The sequence below is a fragment of the Amphiura filiformis genome, chromosome 13 (assembly GCF_039555335.1).
Source record: "Amphiura filiformis chromosome 13, Afil_fr2py, whole genome shotgun sequence".
Classification (NCBI taxonomy): Eukaryota; Metazoa; Echinodermata; class Ophiuroidea; order Amphilepidida; family Amphiuridae; genus Amphiura; species Amphiura filiformis.
In genome coordinates, this window is record NC_092640.1 from 24,514,200 (window position 1) to 24,530,499 (window position 16,300).

At 36.7% G+C, this 16,300-nt stretch overlaps 1 protein-coding gene across 1 annotated transcript in view; it reads left to right on the forward strand.

The window, feature by feature from the left end:
* The window catches only part of LOC140168135 (myotubularin-related protein 13-like), a 161,840-nt gene that overhangs the window by 129,103 nt on the left and 16,437 nt on the right, over positions 1-16,300 (forward strand). Inside the window, 3 exon segments of the mRNA XM_072191449.1 lie at positions 12,264-12,458; positions 13,528-13,663; positions 14,175-14,344. Coding sequence (XP_072047550.1) covers positions 12,264-12,458; positions 13,528-13,663; positions 14,175-14,344 — 501 coding nt within the window.

Here is a 16,300-nt window from a genome sequence, read left to right on the forward strand (position 1 = left end):
TTGTCAAGTTCTGTTGGCCTAGATTTAAGCTGGTTATATAGGGGAGATAAGTGATGTATCCTCTCTGTAGCGGGTTAGAACCACATTGAGATGTAACCTCTCGGTCGCTCAATGCACAGGAACAGTTGATTTGAGGACATTGTAGGTCACACTGCATGCCGTACCAATATTCTACACAACTGGTGACTACGTAGTCATACTCCTTCAGTGGTACACAGCTGTCCTCTTCAGGTTCATGTGGGACTGTAATATTCTGAGACTTATTTGAAATGGAGTTTGTTATTCTCACCGTGAAATTTCCTCGGAAGTATAGTTTTGTAGAACTTCTTACAGTCGTATTACAAAACAAGAAAGTATGCAGATTGTAGACAAGGTAGGGTTTTGTCCAAATGGGTGTTTGATTGAGTGATTCCATGTAGAGGAAATCCAATGCATCAATGAAATCAGTTGTTATAACTTGCATGAAGTAAGTTGTATTTGGTGGAATCACTGAAATTTGGATAGAGCACTGGCTGGTTCCTGGCCTTTGGAGGATCTCGTAGTGATCCCATTCAGAAGTGTTGACCGATGCCACATAGGTAATGGAGCAGCCGGTCTCCTGGAACTTGATATTATCTAATTTAGCTAGTAATGCACTGCTATACACACATGCCAAATATAGCATGAAATGCAAATGTGTATCGAGAGAGAGAGTTTGAAACCAAACCATTTTGATGTGAATATGGTAGCAACACTTCTTGTTAGTTGGTTCTTCTTCTATTGTAGTATGTACAATTTCCTACCACATAATGCATAAACCGTGTGATTAAAGTGTAATTTTTATGCTCATTAAAGTGTAATTTTTATGCTCATTAATTTTCACCCATTTTGTCCTCTTCTATGCCTGCACAAAATTAAACTTGCGTAAAATCTTTTATTTAGTTTGTACGTCTATGTTGAAAAGTTGAAATTAGCACAAATGAAAGACAAGCAAAATTGTTTAAATTGTTGCAGCGCAAAAAAATAATCATGTGAAAATTAACAACTTCAACATGTTGTGTTTTGATTAATAATTATGATATACAATATTCTAGGAAGGAAGGAAAGAAAGCTGGATTTACCAAACACAATATACTTGTTGGTCTTTTATTACACCAGGAAAATGATCTCTATTGGGCTATTCCAGTTGAAATCCATACACCCCCTATGGAAGATATGATCTTAATCTTCCACACAGGGAGTGTGAATTTCAAATTGGATTACCTGAATGGGTGACTCCATTCAAAGTCTACACCCCCTGTGTGGGAGATTAAGGTCATGTCTTCCATATGGGGTGTATGGATTTCAACTGGAATAGCCCATTTGCCCATAATGCATCTTGATTTATCACCTAAATATGTGGGATAGGGCATCTGCATAGTATGCGAGAAGTCACAGTTTTGATTCCCATGTCAACAGATTCTCTGATTTTTTTATCAGTAGTTTACATCAGTGCTTGTTAATTTCATTTGTTTGTAAGTTTTAATTGAATTTCAGAATTGTATTCCAAGTCCCTCGCCGGCCCTCGTCATCCGAGCTTCTTGACTCACTCCACTGGCTACCCATCGAAAAATGCATCATGTTCAAAATCCTTTTATACATCTACAAGTCGCCGAATGATCTGTCACCAATCTACCTGTCTGATTGTTTGAAGACCTATATCCCAACCAGAGATGGTTTACGCTCGGCATTAGATGCAACTCATTGGTGATAGCTAGGTCTTTCAGTGTACAGGGCCCAAATTGTGGAATAACATCCCTTTAAACATCAGAGTTGCCCCCACTGTAGATAGTTTCAAGAGTAACCTGAACACTCACTTATTGCTGCTGTTTTTAGCCTACGTTTATTCTTTCTCGATTCAGGAATTATGTTTTTATGGGTTTTTTTTGTAAAGTGCTTTGATCAGGTACTGGAAATGCGCTATATTAAGTGCTGTTTATTATTAATTATAGGTGAACTACAGTAATAATTTCATTTGAATGAACATAGTATGACGAACGTCCATGTACACTGTGTGACGAACTGACATGTACACGCTCATTGAAGTTAATCCAATTAACTCTGATTGGCTGGTATTTCCAATGTTTTTGATTGGTTTGATCAGTATTTTCCGCTTGTCCACATTTTGTATTTTGAAATGTGGTCGGAACGCATATTGAAATAAAATTTTTATTATATATAGGACTATGATTAACGATAGGGCCAAAAAAAAAATTGTTGTGTTGCCCTCAACCGGCCGACCCTAAATCCTGAAAAATCAGGGTCGCGTTTTGTTTTTGTTTTTTTGTGAATGATGATTTTTACAGATTTGTTCAAAAAATCAATGTTTTTCACTTATAATTAATATTTTATTGAAAGACTAGTCTTTAATTGATGTCTAACAGGTATCCAATCAAAATTGACAAATGTCCCCTAAATTATTGAAGAAGCATTATTTAATATTTGAGGGGATTTTTAAAAACTGAAAAAAAAAAAAGAAATCCGACCGTCCGACCCAACTTTCCCATTTTCCCACTTGAGGGCAACACAACAATATTTTTTTTTTTGGCCTAGTTTAGGGTTAGAATTGGGATTAAGATGTAAAGTTACAATTATCACAATTACTCCCATGTCTGAAATATCTTCAGCTCCCATGCAGGTATGAACATGCTGTTTGAAATTGAGCAGATATGATTTAAAACCAATCAATTGATGAGCAGACAGTTGCTAAGTAATTGTTTTCTAGTGTCAGAACTGACAAGCGACCAGACAGTTTTGTAAATTTATCATTTTTCTGTCTGCAATCTAATCAAGATGTGAAATAATTGTAAAACCATCTGTATAGATCCACTCAAGTGAAGGGGTTGAGTATTTCAATTGGGACCTATAAATGTTTCAACCTTTAAAAACATATTCAACAACTCTTCCTATACCTTTGTACTGGAGCCAATTGTTAATCTGTGATGAATCCACACTTTTACAGAGTAGCGTATTCGCGAATGCACATTAACGGAAGTGTGTTTTTATGTCTTTTGGGGGAAAAATGTGTATCTTCAATATAAAAGGTCAAAATGACTGTCGGCTTTTCTTCCCAGCTACATTCCCTTTTAAAGTACATATCATAAAATTAATTATAATTAAGTTTACTTTGAAGACTGCTAAATGTCAAAAATTCAAAAAAATATCAAATTCTAATAATTTGCCATAAAATTTGTATTATATCACGAATTTCAAAATATCAAAATTATTTGATATCAGGAGGATATTCCTTGTATTCAGAATGCAATTCGAAATGTCTGATGTGCTCTCACGTCCCAGAAAAAAATACTATGTAAATGTTGCTATCCAAGCCCTTAAAAGGCTTATATTATACTTATAAATGTTGCCCTTTTCCCTATATTGGCCCTATATTTTTTTCAAAATTTCCCTATATTTTTGCAAGGGGCCACTTGAAGCTCTGAGTTCAGACGAAATGATTTAACAATTACCTTATTTGGATAACTGATAATATTCACAAATATATTAGGATAATGAAGTTGAAACTGAAACAGTGCATAACTGGAGATTCATTTTAATGATCGTATTACACTCACATAATGGACATGCCTCATACAGCAATAAATCAATCATGATTAATATATTGGACTGGGAGCGTGACAGCTATACGATGTTGCTTTAAAGCCATACTGTACAATCTTAAAATATAAAATTGGTTAATTTTTTTAAACCTGATTTTTTGGCATATTTGTAATCTTTACATATATCCCAACTTATATCTAAATGGAATCAGCCAAATGTAAAATAGCCAGCAGGTTTCTTTTTTCTTTTCTTTTTTGAGTGAAGAATAACAATTAAAATTTGATGGGATTGTACAGTATGGCTTTAAAGGGGGGTGATCCGGTTGTCTCAAGAATGTTTTGTACGTTGCATTGAGGTGCATTACCAAAATAACTTGGGATTCCAATTTTTCAGCTCAATTGCTTCATAAACCCCATTACAACGAGCCTTAGGATCTCACCTATATGGGCTATTCCATTTAAAATCCACACTACCCCTGTGGAAGATTTAGCTATAGTCTTCCACAGATGGAGTATGAGTTTTGAATAGAATAGACAAATGGGTAACTTCCATTTGAAATACTCACTCCAGTTGTGGAAAATGTAGGTAAAGGCATAATAAATGGGAAGTATGGGTTTCAAAATGATTAACCCTGACCAATTACATTTGATAAACATACTCCCCTTTGGAAGATATTCAGGGGTAGTATGGATTTCAAATGGAATAGCCCAATTTGATCCCATACTATTCCTTATGGGTGTGGGCTTTATTTTTCTTAATATTTGAGCACAAACACCGCTAGCTCAGGTACCACTCACCTTAAATGGGAAATGAGGCTGTCAATTGGGTCACCTACCTTCAAATTGATAGGTAGTATAATATTTGTACCACCAGCACAACTCTCCATGTTATTAAATCAGGTCGTCGATTTAAAACATGCTTCTATTCGATGTCAAATTTACATCACATTTACATGCTGTATGATCAAGCATGAAGGTCATTATTTCTAGCATTACTAAAATAAAATAGAATATAAAACAATATTCATTGCATTATTCTGATAATGCTACTATAATTTATTAGGATGTAATTGTCCAGAGCAAATTAGGTGAAATATCCCAGCAAACACCAAACATTATTGAATAATAATATTTATTTGAATTATTTGCAAAATACAAAAAAACCTTCATAAAAGGTTAGAAATGGTTGTCAGAATAATTATGTTCAAATGTTGGGCTATAAAGGGGTAAATAAAGGTTTTAAAACATTCTAATTGCAATCAAAAACATTTTTGAATTTCTGCAAAAACATTATAACATAATATTTGTGTATATTCTCAGTCATCCAGGTATATAAAATATCAAGTTGATTTAAATTAAAATCTGGTCAACTGGACTTACTATTTATTGACTGGCGACGTTTCACATCCTATGCTGGATGCTTCCTCAAGCCGTCTGATTTTTCGGATCACTGACCAATCGCCGTCGAAAAATCAGACAGCTTGAGGAAGCATCCAGGATAGGATGTGAAACGTCGCCAGTCAATAAATAGTAAGTCCAGTTGACCAGATTTTAATTTAAATCAACTTGATATTATAACATAATGTTATTTAAAGAGCATTTTGTGAAGCCTCATCCCCCACTTTTCTCAAAAAAAGTTGAGAAAGCTCTGGCAACATAATGTTTATGTACCAAATTTTTCTTGCAGATTAATTCGTTTAGCAAAAATATCGTGAAATTTGAATTTTGTTCTGGTACACCAGAAGAATTACAGCACATTGTCTATGGATTATGAAATACAGATAAATCGTGCATAACTCACACGCACATAATCGGAATCAACTGGAATTTTAGGAATAAGCTTTTTTGTGGATCTACTGTTATAAAAAGAGGATGCAAGGATCAAGAAATACTCCTTTTAAAAGGGTATTTCGTGATCCACAGCATCATCCCCCCACTTTTCTAAAAAAAAGTTGAGATTTTTATATCACTGAAACCTCTGGCTACATAATGTTTATGTGCAAAAAATTTCTTGCAGATTAATTCGTTTAGCAAAGATATGAAATTTGAATTTCGTATACCAGAACGAAATTACAACACGTCGTCTATGGAGCAGTGTAATACACATAATCATTTTTTGTGTGTTTGCTAGAGTATCAAACTTAATTGTTTTTATTTTAGTAGTTTTATTCATATAGTTATGGAGTGTCATACTGAAGAATCATCGTCATGTGTCCACCGTCACATGCGTGTTCATATCACTGTTTTGTCCAGGACCTACTCTCCTCTTTCTCAAACTACATGGTTGTTCCGTATCTTTACATGCTCTCTTTTTTCTGCGATCGGCAAGCACCACGCTTACAGTATACAAGAATGGATTGATAGCAGAATTGATGGGGAGAATAAAAGTTACCATCCACGCACACACAGAGGCCGGCTTTCTCTCCACTCCAGTCTGGACTAAAATACCGATCACTATAATCGGACACCAACAACAGAAGTCTGTAGTCACAATGGCAGCAACTTTGATTGTCAAGCTTATCTGCTCCCCCATTTCTTTAGTTTGCTTGTGCTGCGCAACTTTCTTGGAAGATATATAGACTGTTCTTATAATCTCTATGTAGCAAATCAGTATGATTAAGAAACACAAAAAGTTCAGACCAAGGAACATTGCAACAGAGAAAAACATTCCTGGTGCTTGGCCTTGCGACGTGGTGATGTTTATAGAAAACGGAGTATATAAGGAGCTACCCTCACCAACTTTGAGAGTCGTAAAACCCAGGATTTGTTGCTGAGCAAGCGGTAGTCCGATGCACACATGGGAGTTGTCGTAGAATTTCGGATACTTCCCAGCTAACACAGAGGGCGTTATGCCAAGTATCATAGCGAATATCCACATTACTGATACAGCAACCCACGTAGATGATCGTTGGAGTTTGTAGGTCGAATGCGGAAGTCGGATGCGTATAAATCGGTCGATACTTATCAGAGTTAAAAAGAACATGGATGCTTCACTGGATATAATTGCTAGAGCGCCTGCTGCCTTACATAAACTACCAGTCCTCCAAACTTCAGAATGAAGAGGAAAATAATCGCCAAAGTAGGCATCCGCGGATGCTATGATAAGCATGTACACGCCCATGAGGAGGTCGGACAAAGCAAGATTACTGAGTAAAAGAGATTGCACTTCGTTTTCTCGTTGGTGTCGTAGCTTCCGCCATGCTAGTACAAATATGTTGCCAAAGAGGGCGCTTGAGCCTAATATCCACATGAAAAAGACAAGCGCCATCTGCGATAAAAGCCGATAGCATGTGAGGTATGACGATCTTGGTTTCACCGCAGTGCATTGCGGTATTGATTTGGCAAAACATTCGCAGATTTCAGGCTGGTCTACAGACAAGTTTGTCAGCGCGTTTAGGCTGCTAAACATGTTTTGCTTCAATTGTGTAAATTTGTTTCCTTGGAGAGGTATCATTTCTAAAGACGGAAGGTGACCCAGAAATGATAGGCTTTGTAAGGCGTTGCTGGATAAGTTTACAAGTACTAAATTGGTCAGGTCCGTTGTGTAAATATCGATGACTGAAGTTGTTTCATTCCAAGAATTTAGAATCCAGCTTCTAACAAGACATTCACCCCAAAACACACTGTCTTCTAGTCTAACCAAACGATTTACTTGCAAAAATAACTCGGTTAGATTCCACAGACCTGCAAACGTCCCTGGTTGAATATACTCTAACTGATTATGCGATACGTCGAGCCATTGGATATTAGGCGTATTTACGAAAACGCCTTTCTCAATGTGCGTAGCATGTTGTGTTTCAAGTCCATTAACGATAGCTGTCCTAATCCAAGAAAACATCCTGGATTCAAAGTAGTCAGTCGGTTGTAAGGTAACATTAACACAAATAATGATGTGAGTTCTTTAAAACTGCCTACTTCTATATGCTGCAAATTATTATTACTAAGATACAAGGAATGTTGGTACCCAATCCCGTTAAAAAATCCAGAAGACATTTGGTGCAAATTGTTGTTCTCCAGAAATATGAAAAGAGATTGGAGTCCATCAAATGTTGATTTGGGCATGGTTGTGATTCGGTTGTTGCTTAATTCCAAGAATTCCAAGTGTATGTTGTTGAATAAACCAGGTATAAGTGTAGTTAGTTTATTAGAAGAGAGATCCAAGTTCACTAAGTAAGCACCAACTGATTGAAATGCATCATGGGATAGCTCAGTAAGATGTTGCGAGGTAAGGTTCAAAGTTGAAATGTTGTACTCGAAGACGATGAGACCTTCAACTTGCTGTCGGGGATAATTGTGTGTGCATCGTGAAACTATTCTCCGGTCACGTAATATGCAGTCGCAATCATGCGAGCAAGCAAGATCACACACTGCATGATCCTTACACTTCACGGCATAATCAAAATTTTCCGGGTTTGTGCAATTTGTAAGATCATGCATGGATGGGTCGGAAGAGTTTTGATGATAAACATGATCGCAGGTATTATTTGGTTCGCTTGAGGACATTTCTTGTATCTGGAACTCAAGATTGCCAGATAAATATAGATAAATCTGACTACCGGACACAACAGCAGAACATGGTGCTTGGTAATCGGTGAAACTGGTAATCCTGTAAGGGCAAGCGTCTATGTCCCCAATTCTTTCAGTATAAAGATAATCCAGGTGACGGAGTTTGCCATCAAGTATATGAATCAGAATGGATGCATTGGAGGATGACTGGATTCTTAACAAACATCCTGTGGCTTTTTTGCTTTGTACAAACGCAACATCTCTGGATGAGGGTGTAGTTGAGTTGTCATATATACTAGTGTTTGAAGGAAAGCTTACCGAGTTCTCTAAACATGAGGATCCAAGTATGGGGACAACATGGAGCGTGGCTGCTACAATTGTATCTCCATTTAATTCATAATCAAGAACCATCAAAACAAACATCACAGCAAGAATATATTTCAAGAGGCTGCGAGCCATCTTCATAGTGACCCGTTTGGTTGGTTAAATTTTTCAGCTGACTCTCATAAGAATCATAGTTGCTAATTCAATTAATGAGCGAGAATCTTTGGTGATGATAGATGTAGAAGACATTGATTCACTGATGCCATAATGTTTGCTGGTTCGTTGCACAAATCTGCTCCCAGCTAGTGAGATATCTGCTGTTACAGTCTGACACGAATATAGTCAAATTGAATGAGTTGATGATCTTATATCATTCAAATATATAGTTTCTTACAATTTATACCATGTATGTAACATCTGTTTCCACAAGTGTCACTTTTGTAGATCAATTGAAAATTTATTGGATGGAGTAATGATGACTTTGATGACTGACGACTTGCAACATCCTACTGTTAAAAAGAAAGTTTCTTATCATCACACGCTGTGCCAGTTGACACTTTTCTAATATAGCCATATCTGCTCAGTTGGTAGTATCCATGTCTGCCATTACTTACCAAATAAAATTCATTTCATCTGTGTCTAACAAATCACTCTTGATATCACATAACACAAATCTGATATGCAAGCAGACGACGGTATTAATCAACTCAAAACTAGATGGCGTACTTCACAGACCCTTTTCTAATTAAGTTTCTGTGCTTTATCCTGTCTCAGTATGTTTATGTCCTGGCAGTGTTGTGAAAATCGACACTGATGCACCTGCAGTTACACAATACAAAAATATCATATTATGCAAGCGAATGCTGCATTAACCCCATGAGAACTACCTGCCGATTGGCCAAAATGAATATTCTGTCCAATTTTGAACCAATCAAGGAGGGTATTGATAAGATCATCTGTAAATGCAAGTTTGACCATAAATAGTTTAACAGCTAGTCATAATTGGCAATTGAAATGAGCATTTCAAGTTATCAACCAATCAGAAATGCTGTTAGATGACTAGTAGTGTCCAGGGGGTAATCAAACCTAAACATGTTTTTTATCCCCGGGGTATGGTGAGGATGTTACTGTGCCAGCAGTATTTTGCAAACTGACCCCAATTGTTATCTCTGCTCATCTATATTTCACATTAGGGTGACTAATTTCTCGGTTGATTTATAAATGTTACATCGGTACTGTGATAGAAAGGTGTGATTCTTTGAAGCATTTAACTACGCACAGTCTGGAATAACAATCACAAGCAGATGGAGCAGAAATGTTTGAGCATCTTAAGGGCTCTGGTAGCAACGTTTGGACAGTATTTTTGTGGGACATGAGAACATATCAGACACATCGAATTGCATTCTGAATATGAAGAATGGCCTTCTGATATCAAATAATTTAGATTTTTTGAAATTCGCAATGTAATACACATTTATGGCAAATGATTAAAAATTGATATTTAACAGTTCTCAAATTAAACTTTATAAATCAAATGATATGAACATAAAGTGTATGTAGCTGGGATGAAAAACCAACGATCAATTAAAAATTTGGACCTTTGGTATTGAAGATAGGGATTTTTTTTTCCCCAAAAGACCAAAAAATTTTAGGTCTTTTTGGGAAAAAATGTATATCTTCAATATAAAAGGTCAAAATTTTCAATTGATCGTCGGCTTTTCATCCCAGCTACATACACTTCATATCATTTGATAATAAAAGTTTAATTCGAGGACTGTTAACTATCAAAATTTGTGAAAATATCAAATTTTAATAATTTGTATTATATCGCAAATGATATCAGAAGGGCATTCCTCGTATTCAGAATGTAATTCGATATGTCTGGTTTACTCACAGCTTCCACAAAAAAACCCTGTGCAAACGTTAATATCCGATTCCTTAAATGTTCATCTCTTTATAGGTCATAATGATAAAATGATAGAAAATAAATGTTGGACAGTTTGCATAGTATGGTACATTAGCCTCATTCTCATCAATGGTAATATCTGACATTTATATGGCAGTTATGTATGCCTATTAGTTTCCGGTGTTGGTTGTTTTGAACGAGTCAAGGGTTTAGTGTAGCAAGCAGACTACACTCAAGAAAACAGCATTTAAAAATGTCACGTATTGGGCTATTCCATTTAAAATCCACACTACCCTTGTGGAAGAATTTGGAAATATCTTCCACATGGGAATTTCAAATGGAATGAGCACATTAGGCAGCTCCATTTGAATTTCATACACCCTCTGAGAAAGAAAGATTTCAGCTGAATTTTCCGCAGAGGGAGGGTGTGTTTCAAATGGAGCTGCCTAATGTGCAAATTCTGTTTGAAATTCATACTCCCTCTGTGGATCATATTTCCAATATCTTCCACAGGTGTATTGTGGATTTCAACTGGAATAGCCCATTATGAAATTTTCAGAAGAGCCATACCTTGTAATTTATGTTGAAATCTGTCATTTTCACTTAATGTGAAACCTATTATTTTGGGATTAGTGACATTCACTGACATAGTTTGATTGATGTGTGGTTTAACCTATAAGTATTACCAGGGAAGTGAAAAACTGCATATAAACAAGCATTAAATCAACCAAGACTAAATAATGAGAGTATCAAAAAGACACATCACCTTCAGTGTATCTTGCATCATAAATTTATTCCATTTGAAGAGAGGATGAGTCGGCCCCATGTGTAGGTAGGTGTAATTGATGTTCGATTCAATTTGTTAATGGGCTATTCCAGTTGAAATCAACACTGGAAGATTTTGAAAATATCTTCCATAGAGGGATTATGTTTTTAAATGTAATATGCCAGGGTTAATCATTTTGAATCCCATACTCCCCAGGTATTATGGCTTTACATATATGTTCCACAACTGGAGTGAGTATTTCAAATTGAAGTTACCCAACTGTCTATTCTATTTGAAACTCATACTCCCTCTGTGGAACACTTTATCTAAATCTTCCACAGGGGTAGTGTGGATTTTAATGGAATTGCCCAATTCCTGAAGCAGATGAAATGTGTAGATGTCTAATGGGATATTTACTGAATCATTACTATTAATTCATTAAATATGAGACTATGAGTGTTGGGTTGATACACATAATAGTGATAATACAACATACACAATTTTTACTTAGCAACATTAAAATAGTAAATAACAGATGAGACAAGACCAGGTCATGAATCTGTAAATTAATTCTTTACACAGCGGTAAATTTTAGACAATCAAAATGATTCTCACTTTGGTAAAGAATCACCTTGATTTTGCAACATAGAAAAGTGAGTTGCAAGTTTTGGTTCCAGTATTAGATTAATTTACAAACTAATGTTTTGACCTACTGGATGAATAATCTACACCAAGACACCTTGATTTACACTACGCAAGGAAAGTAATAAATAAGTAATAGATAAATATGATGCATCTTAACTTCCACCAAGTGGATGTCAAGGCACTATTGTGAAGCACAATTAAATGTAGCTATAATCCAACAAGTTACACAGAATAAGATGGGACAGGAATTTTGAATGAAGTCGGGTTTTAGAATGCAGGAGGAAAACAACAGTACTGTGGGGGGAGGAACATGAAAGAACAGTCAGGGAACAACAACCATGCTCACTTATGGCAGTGGGGGAATCGAACCTGGACCATAGTGGTAAAAGGCGAGTGCTTGGCCCACTACACCAACTCATCCTTCTCCTGTTTTCTCCCTCTGATGAGACTCCTAATTTTATTGAATGGGTTGTTGAATATGTTATTGATCCGAATTTACACTCAAAATTTACCTCTTTTTTTTGTGTTTTCCCGTTTGCAGGAAATGAGGCAGTTGGAGGATGACCTTGGACACAGTCCACAGAGATGGAAGCAAAGATTGGACATCCTGGAGCATAAATTCATGGCTCACAGACAGCGAAGTATGGCCGGTCAGCGAAGTATGGCTGCTGTCAAAGAAGCACTATCATCAAGTATGACTGCGCACAAGAAAACTACCATTGATATTCTTGTCAGGGTGAGTTTCAAATCATTATTGGATTCAAATAGAAATCCATGAGCCAGTGATTGGGGCTAGTGTTATTGAAGCCCGATCAATTCAGGCATTGAAGTTTAATTTTTGGGGGCACCCATTTTCAAGGCCCTGGGTAAAGGCAAAGAAGGGCACCAAGGTCACAATTGAAAAAGGACAGGCAATAGCCAGTGGCATCCCTGAAATTCAAGCCCTGATTGGCATGAGAGACTACAATACAATTAATAATATTAGCATTCATTATATAAGTATGCAAAGAACTATGACCCACATGGATCTATAATAGGGCTACGAAAAATTTAACTTTTAAAGTTAGTTGTTGGAAACTACTCATCTAAAATAATTTGTAGTTAAATTCAACATTTTTAGTCAGTGCTCTCAGCTTTCGATCCTGGCAGAATTTTCATCGAAGGCAAAGCTATAAGACAACACACAACAAGCATATGTTAAACTATGGTATTTCTACAAGTACACCGTCATTTATCACAGTACGGGTGCAGCCCAGTGGTATAGATTTCTTTTTGACATGGGAATTGGGGATGGTGTTGGAAGGAATTTCTTGTAGTATCGTGAATCCAGCACCCATTGCGACTGAATAAATTGATGACTCTTATGTGTGCAAAAAATTTGCCATATTAAAGCTAAAATGGTGAAATATGTGCAAAAGTGGAACAAATTTGTGCAAAGCGTGCAAAAATTGGCACTTTTTAGGCTACACTGGCCAATATAGGGGTAATTTGGTCAGAAAACAACATACAGGTGCCAGCTTTGGGACCGGATGCTTGCATGAGCTATCCCTCCTTATCATAATATTGGGGGGGCTTACCCCCCCCCCCCCCATTCCCCCAGGATTTACTCCTATGGTGCAGCCGATCCTTGTGTGAATGGTCAAGCTTTCGTCAGATGTGTCTCTGACTTGATAAAGATTCTGATAGGATCGAAAGCTCAGTAAAAAGTTCGAAAATTTCTTGGTGGCTGCATGCATCAGCATCAGATTCAGAAGATGCAATTTGACCTACTGCTTATCTCAATCATTATGTTCTTTATATTGCAGGGTAAGAGTTCTGGTGACCAGCAGCCAAAAGGCTTCCAAATCAGTCATAGATTTGAGGCTCATAGCTACATGACGCCAACAGAGTGTGACTTATGCTCACAGCTTCTATACGGTGCTGTCAAACAGGGTTGTAAAGGTGGGTATTTATTCAATTGGGATATTCCAATTAAAATCCACACTACCCTTGTGGAAAATTTTGGAAATGTTTTCAACAGGGGGGAGTATGACTTTCAAAATGGAATAAACACATTGGGCAGCTCCATTTGAATTTCATATACCCTCTGAGAAAAACCTAAATCTTCCAACAGAGGGAAGGCGAGTTTCTAATAGAGTTGGTTATTTCAGTAATTCCATTCAAAATTCATACACCCCTATAGAAGATATTTCCAAAATCTTCCACAGGGGTAGTATGAATTTTAAATGGAATAGCCCATTATATCTTTGAATGTATGTAAAAAGAAAACAAATTGATGCAATCTGCATGTGTGGGGGGGGTGGTGGGGGAGGTGGTTATGTGGGTGTGGAAAGATGGTTTATGTGATGGGGAAGGTGGTTGTGTGGGGGAGGTGGTTGTGTTCCTGCACTTGTAATCAAGCACAAACAAGGACACATCTACCTACTCTCTTGTTATTCTTTTTTCATGTCAGGCATGAAGTGTACAGATTGTGGGTATAATGCTCATGCTAAGTGTGTGCCAGATGTACCTAAACAGTGTGCAAGAAGAGGCTCGGCTAAAGAGTCCAGTTCGTCGACACCAAGGACGGTGTCAGAGGAGACTAGCTCGGCTGTTGGTACGCCCTCAACTCCAGTAGAACCCGGGAAGTGTGTACTGTATATTTTCACACTCAATTATACAATTATATGTACAATCAGTGAATTGTGTATTGGGGATTAGGACTCGTACCCCTAAAACATGATGTCAATTTAAAAAGATTTCAACAATTAATACAGGTGTTTTGTAAAGATAGCTACCCCAGGGGGATACTCAAGTTACACATGTATGACAAGAAATTTCCAAAACATACCCTAAACAGGATTTGTCCTTTTGAGCTTAATACACCCCTGAACAGGAATTTATTGTGATTTTGCAACAAATTTTACCCCCTAAACAGGATTGCGCCTGAAAGATAACCCTATGCAGGATTTTATCTGAAAGGTACCACTCTTACTGGTCTTTGATAAAATAAACCCTATAGTATATGTTTTTGTTTATAATTTTCTAATATTTATGCTTGGGTGATGTCCTGATGCAAAACATGCGATTTGTGAAATATCAGTATCCGAAAATGACCTCTGAACACGCCAGGCTAGAAGTTAAAAACAACCCTTTTCCTTGAAAACCTTTGTTTTTACCCCATAAATGGAATACACGCTCATTCTCTGAAAAGGACCCGTAATTTGAGTTTTCTATGTGTACACTATGAAACTTGAGTGGTCCCCCTGTTGCTTTTGAGAAATGGTAAGCTTCTTATGTACTGAAATACAAGCTGACATCACTGCATATTTAATGATGCAAAAAAAGTAGTCATATAATATGGCCTGTTTGTCCTGTTATGATACTCTTTCTCTGAGGAGCCAGGCTATGGGTGGACAGTTCTGTCTTCTTTCTTTCTTCTTTCTCCAAAGTTATTACTTGCTGTGTTAAAAACAGTATATTTTGGTAAGAAATATTTTACAAAAATGAATAGAATTATGCTTAACTGTAGAAACCTATTTGTATAAGGATATTTTGAACTAAATCGGTAATAAAAATTTCTTTTAGGACATATATGGAAAGAAAAGCAATGTTTCGGTTTGTTGCCATATTTTGGTGTTGACTTTTGTTGAAAGTAACATTCAATGTTGCCTTCGGTTACGCCAAGTCTGATGAATAACTTGAAGAATTTACATTTTAAAAGAATACTCTTGGAATTGTTTAGCCATAGTCTGCCTCTTAATGTTGTTCAATGGATATTGTATTGGACAGTGGTAGTAGTTTCTCTATTTTTGTGTGCATGATTTGTACAGTGACTATCAGTGAATTTCTTTCTTCAAGCAGCAATATGAAAAATGAAAAAGTGCGACAACTTGTATAGTTTGATTTGAAATTATCGGCAATGTATGCAATGATACAATGGCAACAGACTCATATGGATTGATGAGTAATCATCAAATGTTTAATACTAGCCCATGTCCTACATTGGGCTATTCTATTTGAAATCCATATGCCCTCTTTCAAGACATGACCTTAATTTTCTACACAGGGAGTGTGAATTTCAAATGGGGTTACCTGAATGGGTTATTCAATTTGAAATCTACACTCCGTGCAGGAGATTAAGGTCATGTCTTCCGTAGGAGATGTATAGATTTCAACTGGAATAGCCCATTTTGGGGAAAATCAGAATAAAAAAAGCAGAATCAAAATCAAAATCAGAATCAAACTATACAACTTGTGTATGATATTATCTGCTCTTATGGGATCCTGGTGGTTTTGCATGATGATTCAAGGAGGTGGTGAGTGACCCAACCATAAAATTTTGATATAATGCATTGTTTGATGCATTTTCATCCCTTATGGACCAGGGTCCAGTGACCTATACAATTTTTTACCTTGGCAATTCAGTGACGTCATGTGCGCATTTCATTGGGCGCAGCTTTGAATCACTTGCTCAGAGAGCATTGTCATAATATGCATGCATTTAAAGATGCTGCGCATAGATGCATGCGTGAATCCGCTGCCTCAACTTGTTGACGTCATTGTCTTACCAAGCCGAAAAATAGTATAGCAAGGAAT